Source organism: Protopterus annectens, chromosome 11.part0 (assembly GCF_019279795.1).
Source record: "Protopterus annectens isolate FY-2018-M chromosome 11.part0, PAN1.0, whole genome shotgun sequence".
Classification (NCBI taxonomy): Eukaryota; Metazoa; Chordata; order Ceratodontiformes; family Protopteridae; genus Protopterus; species Protopterus annectens.
This window is the reverse complement of record NC_056745.1, coordinates 340,666,226-340,682,373: the sequence shown is the minus strand read 5'-3', so window position 1 is coordinate 340,682,373 and position 16,148 is coordinate 340,666,226. Positions and strand designations below refer to the sequence as shown.

General features: G+C 36.8%; 1 protein-coding gene across 1 annotated transcript in view; it reads left to right on the top strand.

Moving 5' to 3' along the window:
• STAB2 (stabilin 2) overlaps nucleotides 1-16,148 on the top strand; it is a 922,612-nt gene that overhangs the window by 706,099 nt on the left and 200,365 nt on the right. Inside the window, exons 57-58 of the mRNA XM_044087850.1 lie at nucleotides 118-222; nucleotides 1,034-1,141. Coding sequence (XP_043943785.1) covers nucleotides 118-222; nucleotides 1,034-1,141 — 213 coding nt within the window. The remainder of the gene's footprint in view (nucleotides 1-117; nucleotides 223-1,033; nucleotides 1,142-16,148) is intronic.

Below are 16,148 nucleotides of genomic sequence, written 5' to 3'. Positions count from 1 at the left end.
CAGCTTGTGACTGCACTGACACTTATTCCTTTGTGTTACAGTTTGTGACTGCACTGACACTTATTCCTTTGTGTTACAGTTTGTGACTGCACTGACACTTATTCCTCTGTGTTACAGGTTGTGACTGCACTGAGAATGGTCAGTGTGATGAAGGTTATGATGGGACAGGAGCCTGTAGTTGTAACAGTGGATGGACAGGACAAAGATGTGAATCAAAACAAGGTACATGTTTATTTATTTTTGTGAAATCTTGGCAGAAGTATAAGCAGGAATAAATATATTTCAGTACATATAACTATAACTGAACAACCCATCTTAGCATCCCCTTCTGGATATAAGTTCAGGGATATTATATCTTAATTATGAGTGGCAAATATTTGTATAGCCGCTGAGTTAAACTTTGAATGGCCTTGGAACAGACGTGTCTGGCAAAATAGATGTCAGCTAGAGTTGTGAATGTAGAAGATAGTGTTTCTATTTTAATTTTCAAAACAAATGATGATTTTATTTCATATGATCTTCTTTCTCTAGCTTCTTTCTGAGATGTTTTAGCAATCAGATACACAATGGTCTTGCTATAAAAATAAATATTTAATCTTTAAAAAAATCCATAATACACAGCATATGACCCCACCATTTCAAAAACTCAGCATATTGTTTACTAGTTGTGTTTTTAAAACGCAACCTGATTTCATGTTAACTAAGTAGGATTTTCCATATATCTACCACACCTAAGAGGTATGCTTATCATATAATGGGGAAAGGAAAATGGGGTGATTGTGTGGAGTTAGGGGGGAGTGGGGGTTACACATGGGGTACACATCGGTCTTGTGGTACAAAGTATGATACTGAGGTATACTAACACTGTTATGAAAACAATAATATAAATTATAAGCTAAATGATTTACCACAAAACTTGTGAAAACGTTCCTTCCTGTGAGGTAAAACTGCTTTAAGCAATAAAACTATTGTCATGTTTGTGTTCAGGCACATTTTAATGGGATATTATTGTTTATTTTTTTTTCTGACACAGCTGAGGTACCAGTATGTTCACCAGCATGCTCTCCTAATGCCATGTGCAGGCCAAACAACACATGTGAATGCAAGCCATATTTTGAGGGAGACGGCATCACTTGTAAACGTAAGTCCAGTTCCAGTAAGGTGCTGTTCAGTCATCTCGTAGCATGCCCATATAACTTGTGCTTCTGTTTATTTTTGCCAGTAGGGCTTTCATCTAACAAATGGTTATTGTGTGGACAGGTTTCACTGTCAGTCTATGTAAGTTCAATACATTTTTTTTACAACCTAAGTAAACCTTTTTCTAAGACATTTGCAATTTTTGAGACAAAATTGTGCTTGTATTTCCACTACAGGAGGATTCACAAATGAACATCAGTCTGTAACTTTTTTTTATAAATTTACTTAACTTGTTAAACGGGGTTATGATGAGCTGTCTAATTCATGGATAACTAAGATTAACATTTGGTCACAAAATTATTCCTCAAAATGCATTCCTTATCTTTGTAGTGATACTTCCGATCTATGGAAAACACTAATGTTTCTCTGAATTTGAGTTCCACCAACCTCAGTGAATTGCAATAAACCCCTGCCACTTTACATAAACTTTGTTTATAATGTTTTAAATTTTACTTTTTAATTAGCTACAGCTCTGATAGTGAGAGGTGATGGAGATGACCCACCATGTGAAAGTAGATTTTCTAAACATTGAAGTTTATAGTTGTGAGTAGATGAGCTAATGAAATAATTCTCAGATGGTAAGGATTCTGGAGTCAAAAAATGATGCACAAACCAGGTTGAATTTATAGAACCTTGCCATGAAATGATATCTGATTAGCACAGTGTGCATAGATGTGCCTATCACATTAGATACATGGCTCATTAATGGATGATTAGGAGTCATAAAAAATACAGTACACACTCTTCCCAACTTCTTGGCAGTATTCAGTAACTCATGTCACTCTTCATTTCCTGAAACATGGAAACATGGATATGAGCAAGTTCTGCCTTAGTTATATACTTAGGACTATGAAAACGACAGAACAGCCACAAGGCTAATAAACTAAGAAAAACACTAAAAAATTAACTAAATCGATCTACCAAGGCAGTAGAATTGTAGCAAACAGTTTTAATACAGCACCCACAGACAAAGCGCTTTCACCATAAAATTCAAATGGTTTCTTCAGCGTCAAACTGGTTAAGCTAAATTGTGGTAATATACTCAAGGTAATAATCACTCATTCAATTAATTATATCAGAAGTAAAGAGTAGCCCTAAGCTAAGCTACATTTCTTTTACTGTTATTAAAGTTTCAAACATTAAAAAACACTATAATATCTAGTATTAGTTAAAACACATTTCAAATGCAATAAATACACAAAAACTAAAACAAAAAGTGTTAGCAATAACAAACAGCAGTAAAATTGTAAAAAAGAAAAGAATTTCTTGAATGTAAACAACTCATATTTCTGTAGCACTCTGTTTCAAAAAGGGGACTATTGAAACAAAGTCATTCAACCCAGGTTTGCAGCAAGCATTCAGTCTAAAGTGCCACTTAGTCTCCTTAATTTCCAACTCAAGTTTAATATCACCCCCCTAACATCACTACAAACCCTATCAATAACAAAAAATACAAATCTTTTGAAATTTGGACATTCCAAGGTATGAATATAAAGGGCATTATGGGTGTTTTTGTTTTTAATATCCCTCAAATGCTCTACAATATGGTCCTGAAGTCTCCTGATGGTCTTTCCTACATAAAATCCTGGACAGGATAGGCACGTGGCTAAGTAGACTACCATGGTGGTGTTGCAATTACATCTTCCAGGGCATCCTATGGTACGTTCATACCCCCCACTAACACTCTGGTGCCATCATTAATGTTTTTACAAACCTTACATGTACCACATTTGTACATTAATGATCTGTGTGTAAATTTTGTAGTAACTCCACTCTCCAACATATTTTTAAGGTTTTTACCCCTACTATAGACAATCATCGGTTGGAACCCTAATTTTTCATTCATTTCTTTGTCGAAATCTACTTCCTATAACCTTTTTATACTAGCCAATAATGTTGGCGTCTCTTCATTATATTGCAATACCAAGACATGTGAATCAAAGTTGTCCTTAGCCACTGTACTGACCATTAAGCCTGCTTTTAAAATCGGCTTAAATGTAGTGCCCCTTTTAATCAGAAACTCTTTCTTAATTTTCAGGAGCAGCCCCAAATGATACCCTCTGTCTTTAAACATACCAATTAGTGAAAAATCTCTTTGGAAAAAAGTTCATTGTCACTTATGAGGCAAGATAGCCTTACCATTTGGCCTTTAACTATCCCTTTTCTCTGATGTAATGGATGACAACTGTTAAAATGCAGCAACATGTTAGAGTAAGTTTCTTTCTTGTGAATAGTAGTTACCAGTGTTCCACTAGTAACACCTCTACTCAAATGGATAACCAAAAAGTCAATCTCCCTAGTGTAAAATTTAAAAGTGAATTCAAAGAAGGTGGTTGTGCCATTAAGGTATTCAATGAAGTTGTTCAGAAGTTGTTCCTCCCCTCACTATAATATCATGATGTCATCCAGAAATCTGACATAAAACACAACATTGGCCATAAAGGCAGAGGAAAACGCATATCTCTTTTCCAATTCCAAGAGGACCAAGTTGGCAAAACTTGGAGCACATTTAGCTCCCATAGCCACTCTAGCTTCCTGATGGAAAAAAATTTGCCTTCAGACATAAAGTAGTTATTTGTCAAAACCACCTCCATGAGTTCTACTAATAAATTAATTTTGGATTGGTCAATAACCTTACTAGCCATAAGGCTATCTTGAAAAAATTGCACCCCCTCCTTATGAGGTATTACCGAGAACACATTGACCACATCAACAGTCAAGAAACTATAATCTTTGTTGCCAACATTAGCTTGTCTCAGCAATTCCAAACAGTGTCACGAGTCTTTTAAGATATGGGGTGCCTCACTAACTACTGGGTTAGCATAAAAGCCTACATATGTACAGTGTGCATAGATGTGCCTATTGCATTTGATCCATGGCTCATTAATGGATGATTAGGAGTCATAACAAATACAGTACACACTCTTCCCAGCTTCCTGGCAGTATTCAGTAACTCATGTCACTCTTCACTTCCTGAAAACATGGATATGAGCAAGTTGGTCTGCCTTAGTTATATACTTAGGACTGTCATGCAATTATTTTCAAATTTAACATGGCACCTTGAAGAATTAATCTGAAACATATTTTATCTGTGATGATCATAGATCTGAAAGTGTTTGATTTTCAGATATGCATTGCATTATATAACAACGTTGGCAGAAGAAGACCATTAACTTATTTGGTTTGCCTGAGTATTGCATGAAGCCTAAGGCAGCTTCAATTCCCCTGACACTTGAACAGTCCCACTGTTTTAATCCCACAACTGTCTTAGTCTCTGTAACCCACTGATGCAGTTAGTTCCACTTATTTAGTACTCATTCAGTGAAGTAATATTTACTCATACATTGGTTAAATTGTGATCACTTAATCTGATGACCGTGCAATACCATAGTTCTGCCTTTTCTGATTAGTATAATGAAAACCCTCCTTTCCTTCCATTGTCTTATAACCTTTTAGCATGACCATGTCTTTTCTTCGGTTTAGTGAAAAGAGATCAAGCCCTCCAACCTTTGCCGCATACAGCATTCCCTCTCTTTACCTCCAGACTCATTGACTTTCTGTATTCTTCTTGCAGGGTATTGAACTCATTTTCAAGTTAGGCCTCCAAAAGTGCATTCAGTTCATTGTCTGCAGCCTTGCCTGTACCTGACAGAAGGCACGATGGTATTACTACATTGAATTCCACCTTTGAATATGCACCAAAGCAGCTGGCTGTTTTGCCACCCCCTCTGTTACTAAGCCTGGTGATTCATATTCTTTGTAATTATCACTTCTAAATATTGACTTCCCAATCAGTTATCAAGTGTGAACTCATGACACCCTGAAATTAATTAAACCATCTTTTGTTTTGTTTTTCTTTTTTTTTTTTTTTAATTCTAAAAAAAGTAAGAAAGTTTGCCTTGGGTGTAATGGGGAAGGTTGTGTACCCCCATGCCATTTAACTTTTATAACCATGCACCAGGGCACACAACCTCAGGGAAAGAGTAAAACATTGCTGAGTGTAAACGATTATCTCAGTAATTATCAGCTGCAATTTCTCTATGACCTATAATTCATTGAATTTCCCCAAAATCCAGTATCTATTCTCAATTTGTAACCCCCCCCACCTCCAGTACATAATCTGTCTTCGATTTTTAATTGCCCGTGCTGTGGGAAGGGTTGAAATGGAGTTGCCCTGCCACCCTTAGACCATGGTCTAACCTCTTCATAGTTATTGCAGGCTTGTACCCCATCTACTTTCACCCACTCCCCAACTTTGGTGCTTTGGTAACATCAGGAAAGGACTCATTCCTTTTTTCTATGCTCTAAAGTAAGTTCAGAGATGTGCAGGATAAATTAGGCTAGAATGCTGCAAGACATGACTTTCTCTAAGAGCTTCCATCAAACTGCTGCCTTCTGTTTCACATCTTCTGACAACTTCACCACTCAATTAACAATTTGCTACCAGTTCCTATTACCTTTACATTTTCAAATAGCCCAAGGTATCAGACTGAGTCAAATGTATTAATGAAATTCAGATAAATCACATTTGCAGGATTGCCTGTCGATCTTACTTCTAACTCATTCTTGAATCCGGATAAGATCAGTCTGGCAGTAGGGACCAGTTATGATACCATGTAGGAAAAAATGAGCAGCCTGTTTTGTCCCAGAACCATCTCCATGGTTTGACCAATTACTGAGCTCAAACTTCACAACTTGTAGATATCCTGACTGACCTCACTGGTGTAGTATTCCAGACAGATGGGTTTTTCACTGCTGATATCCAGCCGGGCTACCAAATCCTAAACCTTCCCAGAAGTATATAACCAATGTAAGAGTTTAGCTAGCAAGCATAGCAGTATATAAGTAGATGTACGAGTGCAATTCCTCAGACTGTCATGCTGCCATCTGAAACACAGGTCTGGCACCCATCGGTTTGATCTTTACATGGTCATTTGTACTGTAAGGGTTCTCAGATTCAGATAAGTGCCCCACTGGGGTACCTTCCTTCTTGTTTAAAATGTTTTACTATGATTTTGTTGGATATCAGGTTGGAGGGAGGGGTAAGTGTGAAAGTGGTAGGCAGATACCCTACAAAGACCTCCATACCTAGTGTCTTTTCTGCTTAGGGGCAGAATACAATTACAAATGTTGTTCCATTTACCAGTCCTTTGTTCCCAAGACACTCATTTATCTTCATTGAACTCATTATTAGAGACCCAATGACTGAAGCATTTGGCCCAGTCTAAGATGGTGGATCCCTCCACACCTGACATACCTTCTGCTCATAAGAAAAGGTCAACATACCTAGACCTGAGACACAGTCTGCCCAGTCTAACTCTGACATACAGCAGAGATTACAAAGTCTACAGTATACCCAACAACACCTCAAACACCCTCTGTCATGGTACTGTTGGAGGACAGTATGGCACCAATGGACTGCACATCCAAAGTGACTGCTACTGCAACTGAGAAGGGGGAACTACAGATTATTATCTCAGAGGTATCTGACGGCATCCCTCAAATTTTAGTATGGGAAATGAATCCAGGAAAATTGAAGTATGCCGCAGTCAAAGCCTCAGAGCTTGATTCAGGCGGACATCACCCCAAAAAAGTGAGATAACACTAAACACATTTCCTGTCCTCCCACTTCTAGGGAAAAGAGGTGGATGGACTTCTCTCAGGGCCTGTTCAAGGCCATTATGGATCTTAAACCTTCCATTTCAGCTCTTCCACCCACTCCACAAAATATTACTGTAGAACCGTCTGAGAAGTAGGAGGAGGAAGAGGAAGGGGAGGCCTCAGATTTTGATGACCATTCCTATTCCTAAACTTACTCCTCTCAAATCCTCTCTTCTGGCCAGGAACCCTCAGACAATGAAGATTCCCTCTCTCTATCTCTCTTCTGATTCCTCTGTGAAAGAGGCATCTTTTGGAGAGACAATTATAAATATGATGAAACATTTTGAGTGGTAGTCTAAGCAAATTTTTGAAGTCCAAAAGAGGTACTGCAGTCTGTTGGTGATGTGAATTCCAGGCCATTCCTCTGTCCCTTTAGTCCTGGAGGCCTTTTTGGACAATTTCACATCCACATCCACATCTACTACCTCTCAGCCCATAGTTCCCAAAAGGCAGGACAGTTTCTACAAGGTTCCAGACGATTTAAAGTTCTTTTTTTAAGAATCCTCTAGCTGAACCTTTAGCTGTTTCCTTAGCCTCTGACAAACCTTCTAAGCTACTTCCAAATGCTAATCCCCTAACATTGAACAAGCACAGCAGGGCTATGGGTAGGTGGAGAAAAAATATCTGTACTTCTTCCACCCTGACCTTCAGGGTCATTAATTTGTCAGACCCAGATAACCAAATCCATCTTATCTATCCCTAAAGATCTGAATAACGCTGTGGCTGACATGTCAGACATAGATTCCAAACAATAAATTGAGTCTTTGGTAAATCAAGCCACTCAAGTGGCTAGGCATAGTATAAAATGCAGCTATGAGGCTGTTGAGGCCTCTTCCAGACCAGCTGCTATTAGATCAGTCATTCAGAGATACACCTAGTTGCATAACAAGCCCCTGCCAGACAATTATTGACCAGGACCTTTTGTTTTGACCACAGGCAGCTAGATTATTCAAAACCTTAAAGGGGTAAGGTAAAACTATGAAGGACTACAGACAAATCGTTCTTACTTCTGTAACAGATACCAGTGGGTACTCACCTTCCTTAAAAAGGTCACAGTATATCCTGGAAAGAACCCACCCCCTTCAATGGTATTCAACCTCTGCCCCAAAACAAGTACAATTTTCCATCCTTCAGGAACTACAGTCCCAAGACACAACAGAACCAGTTCCTCCTCAATTTTTGGGATGAGGTTTCTAATCCAGACTGTTTCTGGTACCAAGAAAAGAAAGACAGTGGAGACCCATACTGGATTTCTCCCAGCTCAACACCTTCCTCAAGGTACTACACTTTAAAAATGCTGTCTCTTGAGCTCCTTCTCACTTCTATCCTTCCTCAGGCCTTTGTAGTATCTTTGGATCTGAAGGATGCATACCTGCATTATTCCGTATACCCTTCTTGCAGGAAGTTCCTTTGATGCCCCATTGGTTTTCACATTTCCAGTGTATTATTTTGCTTTTTGGACTTTGCACAGCCCCCAGAGTCTTCACAAAGTGCAAGCCCCAATTACAGCATCTTTCTTACAGGACCCAGGGAATACAAATATTTTCCTATCTAGATGATCTGCTAACCCAGGTCTCTTTGCCTCAAGTCTAAGTCCGGTATCTCCAGTTTAGTCTCACCCTCCTCCTGCAACTGGGACTCACTGCTAATTTAAAAAAAAATGTTCCATTCAACCCAAATAAGACCTAGTTTTTTTGGGCTGCAGACTAGGCATCAAAAACATGCAGGCCAAAGATACCTCAGACAAGGCATAGGGGACATGAACGGGAATGCACAACATTCAGGGTTGTTAGCAGTCCAACTTGAAAGAGATGAGAACTCTTGTTCAGGCCCTACAATTCTTCACTCACCTCTGGAAACCACATCCTCTAAGAATATTCACAGACAACACAACAGTAATGTGGTACATAAACAAGCAAGGAGGAACCAGACAAGTTATGCAGGTTGACTCAGATTGCTTTGGACCTATCCACCAAGGCAAGGAAATCCATTCAAGAAGTGTAGATTTCATCCCAGGGCAATGTCCTGGCAAACTCTCTCAGTAAGTCCATCAAATTAACCCACGAGTGGATACTGAACAAATAGGTCTTCCTAGACATAGTCCACAGGTGGGCAACACCACAAATAGACTTATTTGCCTCAGAGAGTAACAAACAACGTCCCATCTTTTTCATCAGGAATCCTTGCCCTTTGGCTTGGAGGACAGATGCTTTATCCTTCCAGTGGACAAGGAAGTTTCTTTATGGCTCTCTCCATTTCCTCTGTTATCAAAAGTTATGGTAAAAATCCAAAACGAAAACAACAAAAATTGTGCTGGTGACTCCCTTTTGGCCAAAGCAGTATTGGCTCCCCTTTCTCTATCACTTTGCCACGACAAGTACCACAAGCTACCTCACAAAGCGTATCTGATCACAGAGCAGACGGGCTCATTGCTTCACCCCAACCTATCATCCCTCAACCTATGTCTATGGATGGTAGGATTCTGATCCCTTCCAGACACCAGTTTTCTGAGGATATGCTGCAGTTCTCCAGTAGGCAAGGAGACCCACCACAATAGAATCCTACATAGCCAAATAGATCTCCCTGTGTCACATCATCATCATGTGAACATGGGGCTAAATGACTTAGGGCTGTGAAACAACTACAGTGGCTCGAGCTACCAAATCTTCTCACTTTTAATCAACTCACTATTGCTCACAACATCTTATATCAATCAGAAGCTTGCCCAGCTCTAATGAACCTAGTCCAGCCTTATAATGCATCCCGTTCCCTCTGTTCATCCAGCAAACTTCTTCTAAAACCTAAGAAATGCTTCAACTCTGTTGGTGACTCTATTTGTAAATCATGTTGCAAAAGTTTGGAACAGCATTTCCCAACATATACTAAATACCCCTATTACCACCAAATTCAAACTCCTTCTAAAAAACATCTATTAACTGGCTTTGATCTTGTATTTCTCCTGGTAAATTTAATGTTTTTTCTCTCTTTTCACTTTGCCTTCACTCTATCCTCTTATCAGATCTCCTCTTAACTTTTTCCCTACTTTCTTCACATCACTAATTGTCTCTTTTTAATAAATCTCTTCTTTCCTTTTCACTTTTCTTTCCACTTTTTACACTGCTGAAGCATGTAGCATGTATCTGCACAAAAATGTTGTTGTATTGTTAATCTCTGTATACATTGTGATTGCATTAATTTTTGTTAATTATGTTAATAATAATTCCCTATATTGTATATATACTGTTTATTCTGTATATTGCTGTTCCATATTTTTGCAGTTCATATACTTGTCATTTTTTTCTTTTTTCTTGGGGCTTTTCCCCCCGGGCCTCACTGAAAACAGGCCACTGGCCCAGTCAGACTATCCTGGTAAACAAATGTAATAAATAAATGAATGAATGAATGAATGAATGAATAAATAAATATTTGTGTAACATACCTCTCAACTGTTCAGATTTTCACAGAATGTCCAGATTTTTGCCACATATTTTTGATCCATTTTTGATAAAATTGTGGTTTTCTGGCAAATTAGTATCAAATTATTAATGGTTGAAGTTAGAAAATAAAGGCAGACATTTAAGTTTCAGGCTTCATACCCTTCAGAAATTCATGCTAATGCAAAAACATTCTATCAACTTCCTAAGTTTGTGAGAGCAATATTAAAAAAGTCCCTATTTTTGTGGCGTTGTCCCATTTTATTTATGGCTTTGTCCAGATTTCTTGCTGTAAGACGTTGAGGGATATGTTGTATAGTAAAGTGTAAAGTTCATTTAAAACTGGTTTTAAAAACTGCTGTAATTCATAAATGCAGAAACACAGACACACAGGTTTTGACAGCAAATAAGGTCACTTGTCTGTCTGTTTCATTACTCGAGGAATAGGTTTGAAATCTACTTACCAAAGCCAATGGATTATGTCTTTCTTCACATTATTCATATGAATTTCCATATACATCCACAACCCCTTTTCCCATTTTTGCACACGGTGTAGGGGTGTCACTTTTAACAGTGACTATCATCTAGCACCAATGTTCACACTGCAGGGTGGCTAACCCTGTAGCAACTGTTTTTTCATACCACACAGTCACATGCACACTCACACCTATGGCCAATTTAGAGTGTCCAGTCTACCTACTATATGTCTTTGGAATGTGCGAGGAAACCGATGCAAACACAGGGAGACCATGCAGACTCCATATAGAATGCACCACAGCTTTAAACTGAACTGGAGAACCTCTTGCTATCAGGTGAAAATGCTATCCGCTGCACCTTATACTGCACCATATATTTTTGAATTCTACTGCAAAATATCAGCATGTGTGTGCAATGAATTAACTCTTGCAAGGGATTTCTCTTTTTCCCAGTGTTGGTAGGGTCTTGCCCCCTTGCAACAAATGTTTTTAAATGTATTATTCTCATAGGTTCCAGGGCTTAATTTTTGATTCTCTTGGTTGGAGGACATAGTAGTCAGCCAGTCATGCAACACATTCTCATAGTGGACCCATGTAAAGGCTATGTAGCCGTAACAGTTTGTCCCTGAAAAGCTAGAATCTTGCAGTGACCTATACAATCCGGGCAATATTACAGTATACAAAAATGATTGTTTTATATGAAGGAAACAGTCTTTTCTCTTGCCCTATCTTTAATAGATACCTTCCATTACCTCTTCATGTGATCTAAGGTAGTAAAGTATAAGCTTATCAATGTAAGGTACGATGCTAATGGAAACCATTACAAAAATAAATGGAACAATCACCAATCAGTTTGGGAACCAACACTGCTGGACTGCTTCATGTCTATATGATTCCTTGAGAAATCACAAAATTAGAAGTTTTGACTTCCAGAACGATAGTTTTCTTCTCACCTCAGGGATTCTACATGACTTAACTACACCATTTGTCATAGCTCTGATATGCTTTATTAATAACATGACCAGGAACAGGAAGTAACCCATGTTTCATAATGATGTCCCATATCTTCTTTTTTGATTAATGGAGATGATATCAGCCATCTTCATCTCATGTTTGATAGAGGGTCTCATCACTTTAAAACTGTTACAGGTAGCCAACACAGCATGTTACAGCAGGATTAATATTTTAACATAGTATAATTGCAGTTGTGTTCATTTGTTTGAAATAAAACTGTTAAATATTTATAAAGTATACTATTAATACCACAACTCCTTCTGCAAGTGAAACTATCTTATAATTGTGGGCTTGGTGCATTAGCCATATGTGGAGCTGGTGTATATATAATTTTGGGGTGTGCAGGGGGGCTCCAAAAAAACAAGAAAAAAGGGCTTTTCACCCTTTTGGTTTTCAGGCATTTTTTTCTTTCTTTTGAAACACTGACTTTCAGGAAGTTGACATTTCATAGTAGAACCAGCTACCACCATGCTCCAACCTTAACAAACATGTATTCTGGCCAACATATTATTTTTTAGTTCACAAAAAGTTTTAAGTCAGGGTAATGAAAAATATTAACATCTACAATATAATCGCTCTGAATGCAGTTCATCAATGTCTTACAAATGTATCCCACAAAAAAAGGTATGAAGATAACTCCATACATGCCTATATGACTTGACAACAGGAAGGAGTGCGACATACACTGGCATAATTTAAACTAGGAAAGACATTTCCAATCAAATTCACAAATATTGTGCTCAGTACCATAAATTAACTGCACAAAAAATGTTTAATTATGGCCCAGGAATTAACAGAATTTGTAAATGTCAATCTGCAGATGATAAGCCATGTAGAGACAGAATGACCTGCAAATCTGTGACATACAAGGCAAGCACAACTAGCATGTATGCATCTAAGAAAATCCTGTCTTCACACATCCAAAATGCAAGTCAATTCCCTATGCATGGATGTCAGTGTTATAAAATTGCAGATACCTGTCTATCGTTTCCATTATATTTTATACCTCACCTGCTGCTATGCATTACAGCGCCATATGTGCTATACAGTACTATGAAGTGTCAGGTTCATATGGCTCTGCAACTGCACTGCAGTCATGAATGATAGCAGTTCATGAAAGGTTTTTCCTCATTGCTCATGAATATGAAACAGTATTCGTTTGCATACTAAGGTTCAAGGTGGATGTGCTGCTGGAGTTCTGATTGGTGTCAGTGATGCAGTACCACACCTACTGTGTAAGGGTCAGGTGTGGGTATGCCATGCTGTGTGCATACAAAGTAGTCAGAATGGGTGCATCATTTGTAGGAGTATGTTGCATCATTATGCTCATGCACATTTTTGTGATGTCTGATGTTAATCATCACTGAGCTGCTAAGCAGTATATCACATTTTATGGAGACTGATTCTTTTTGTTAAGGTTTTGACACTATTAATTTGCACTTGTTTGTCTGTAAATTGTCTATAGTGAAGTCAGTCCTTACTGCAAACTTTAAAGCTTTTGAATGTTAGATGATGGTGGCTAACTTAATTTGCACTCCATAGCTGGCCTTTTACAGGTACAAAGAGATATAGGCAATGCTAGAATGACTTTTATACATTTTTTAGTGCTGTAATATGTGATTTTATCCACAGTTAAACATGAATGGATATTACTATTTTTTAATAAGTAGCATCTTTGTTTTATGCAAGTAAGCTGTATCTTACCCACAGTGGGGTACGTTCCTTTGACATACAGTGCCACCTAGCACTGGTGAAACATAACTTACCCACACCCAAATATACATTTACCAGACTGACTCATCCATATTGATAACACAAACTAAGAAAAATGCTGAATTGCTTGACCACAAAATGAAAAACACAGCAGCCACTGAAAAAATAATTTATTCCTCTAGCGCCTCGTCCACAATTAGCCTTCAAGGAGTAACATACAGAATTTAAAAACAGTTTATATAGACCCAGCTCCAATTAAATAAACAATTAAATAATTAAACAATTATATAAATAAATACAACTTTAAAGTAACACACAACAATTCATATAATACTTTTCCAACAACATTCTGTGTTCAAGCCTATAGGCATCAATGTATTATATTTTAAAATAAACACTGTGTCCTTTCTTAGAAGCATAAACATATATGCTTCTTTATCAAAACATTCCATTTTAATTTGTTCCAAAATAGTGGCTTTCAAACCCACTGGATATCCATCATGACATTTATTAAAATGAAGAGCCAGAGGGCTGTCCATTCTATTCACTCTAATATCTCTTAGATGTTCTAACAATCGTGTCTTAAACATTCTTTTTGTTTGTCCAATGTAAAACTTATTACAATTACATTTGATAGCATAAACAACCCCCTCCATCCTACAGTCATAGGCTCCACTAGTTCTAAAATGAATATTGTTAATATATAAAAAAGAATTAACTATATAAGAACACCCACTACATCTACCCCATGGCTTGGTTCCTTTAATAGAAATTTGCTGACTTAAATTAATCTCAGGTCTCTGAAATTTAGTATGTACTATCATGTCTTTAATATTTCTCCCCCTCTTATATGAAAAAATTTATTTTTTATTTGTTAAACCATCAAGTTCAATAAAACTCTTAAGGAATTCCCAAAAGTGAAGGATAAATTGTTTGATACTATCACTTAACACATTGTATGTAGAAACTACAAATAAATTATCCACTTTAGCACCATTATTAGTTTTACTTCTAGCAATATTTGCTTTCTTGTTTATATCATATCTAATATTTAATACTTTTTGAACATCATTATCAATTATTTTGGCATCAAATTTTCTATTCTTAAACATTATCTTTGTTTTTTCTAATTCATTCATAAACACCTGTTCTTCATTACAAAGTCTGGAAATTCTCAAAAATTCTCCAAAAGGCAATGATTCAATAGCATATTTTGGATGGCAACTAATGCCCATTAAAAACTGATTTACTGCTTCAAATTTTCTATGTATACTTGTACTAATATATTTTCCTACTGTTCCACATAAATTAATATCCAAAAAGGAAACTTGATGTCCAAATTGTAAACCATCAAAGGCTATCTGAAATCTATTAAGTTGAATTTCTTCTACAAAATCTAATACTAAATGACTACCACCCTCACATAAAAAATTAAATCATCTATATATCTAAAATAAAATTTCACATGTTGTTTAAAAAAAGATTTACTATAAATACATTCTTTTTCTACCAAACCCATAAAAATATTGGCATACGTGGGTGCAAATGGAGCACCCATGGCAGTGCCCTGGATTTCATGATAAACTTGATTTTCAAAGTAAAAAAAGTTATTCTCTAAACAAAATTGTACTAAATCCAAAACATAATGAGCAAGTGAGTTATTACCCATCTGACATAATAATGCTTCTAATCCAAAGGGATGTTTAATGTTGGTATAGAGACTTCTTACATCAAGTGTTATCCAATACATGTTATTCTTCCATACAACATTTTTTATCTTATTCAAAAAAATCAAAAGAATCCTTGATGTAAGAAGGAAGTTGCTTAGCTTCTTCTAACAACACACCATGCAAAACAACACCCAAATTATGTAGGAAGTATTTACTAGCAGAGACTATGGGCCGATCCGGTGGGTTAACACTATCTTTATGGATTTTAGGTAAACAATAAAAATAAGCTGGACCTGTTTCTTCACCCATTATTTTTTTCTCTACATCATTCTCAGACCAATAGCCCAGTCACAAGCCCCTCTGGATTAGTAATACATAATTTTTCTTGGATTGTTCAATAACACTCATATTCACAAGTTGGTATACTGTCTTGTCCTCTAATAGTTCAAGACACATTCTTAAATATTGTGTATAATGCATTATTACTATTTTATTACTTTTATCTGAAGGTTTAATCACAAATTCTTTTTGTTAAAAATCAGATAAAGCCAACCATTCTTGTTTAGACAAATTATACTTAATATCTTTCAAACCAAAACTTTTAAATAGCATTTCAAGTTCAAATTCAATCATAGAATGAAACTTTTTAATTCCTTCATGTGTGAAAGGTGGCATAAAATTACTCTTGATAGTCACAGCAGAAGTGTCTATAGGACAATATGCATTTAAATCACTATTACAAGAAATAAAAGAATCAAATGAATCTCCATCAGTCATATATTCCTCAGTACTATAGGTATTGTCATGACCCACATCGTTCACAGCACTACGAGCATGATGTTCAAAATAATACCTTAAATGTAATTTTCTCACTAGTCTATACACTTCTAACTTACATTCATATAGCTGTGGTAAAACAGTTAGAGTCTTCAATTACACTATCACATCTACCATTCTCTCTAGAAAACACTTCCATACTGTTA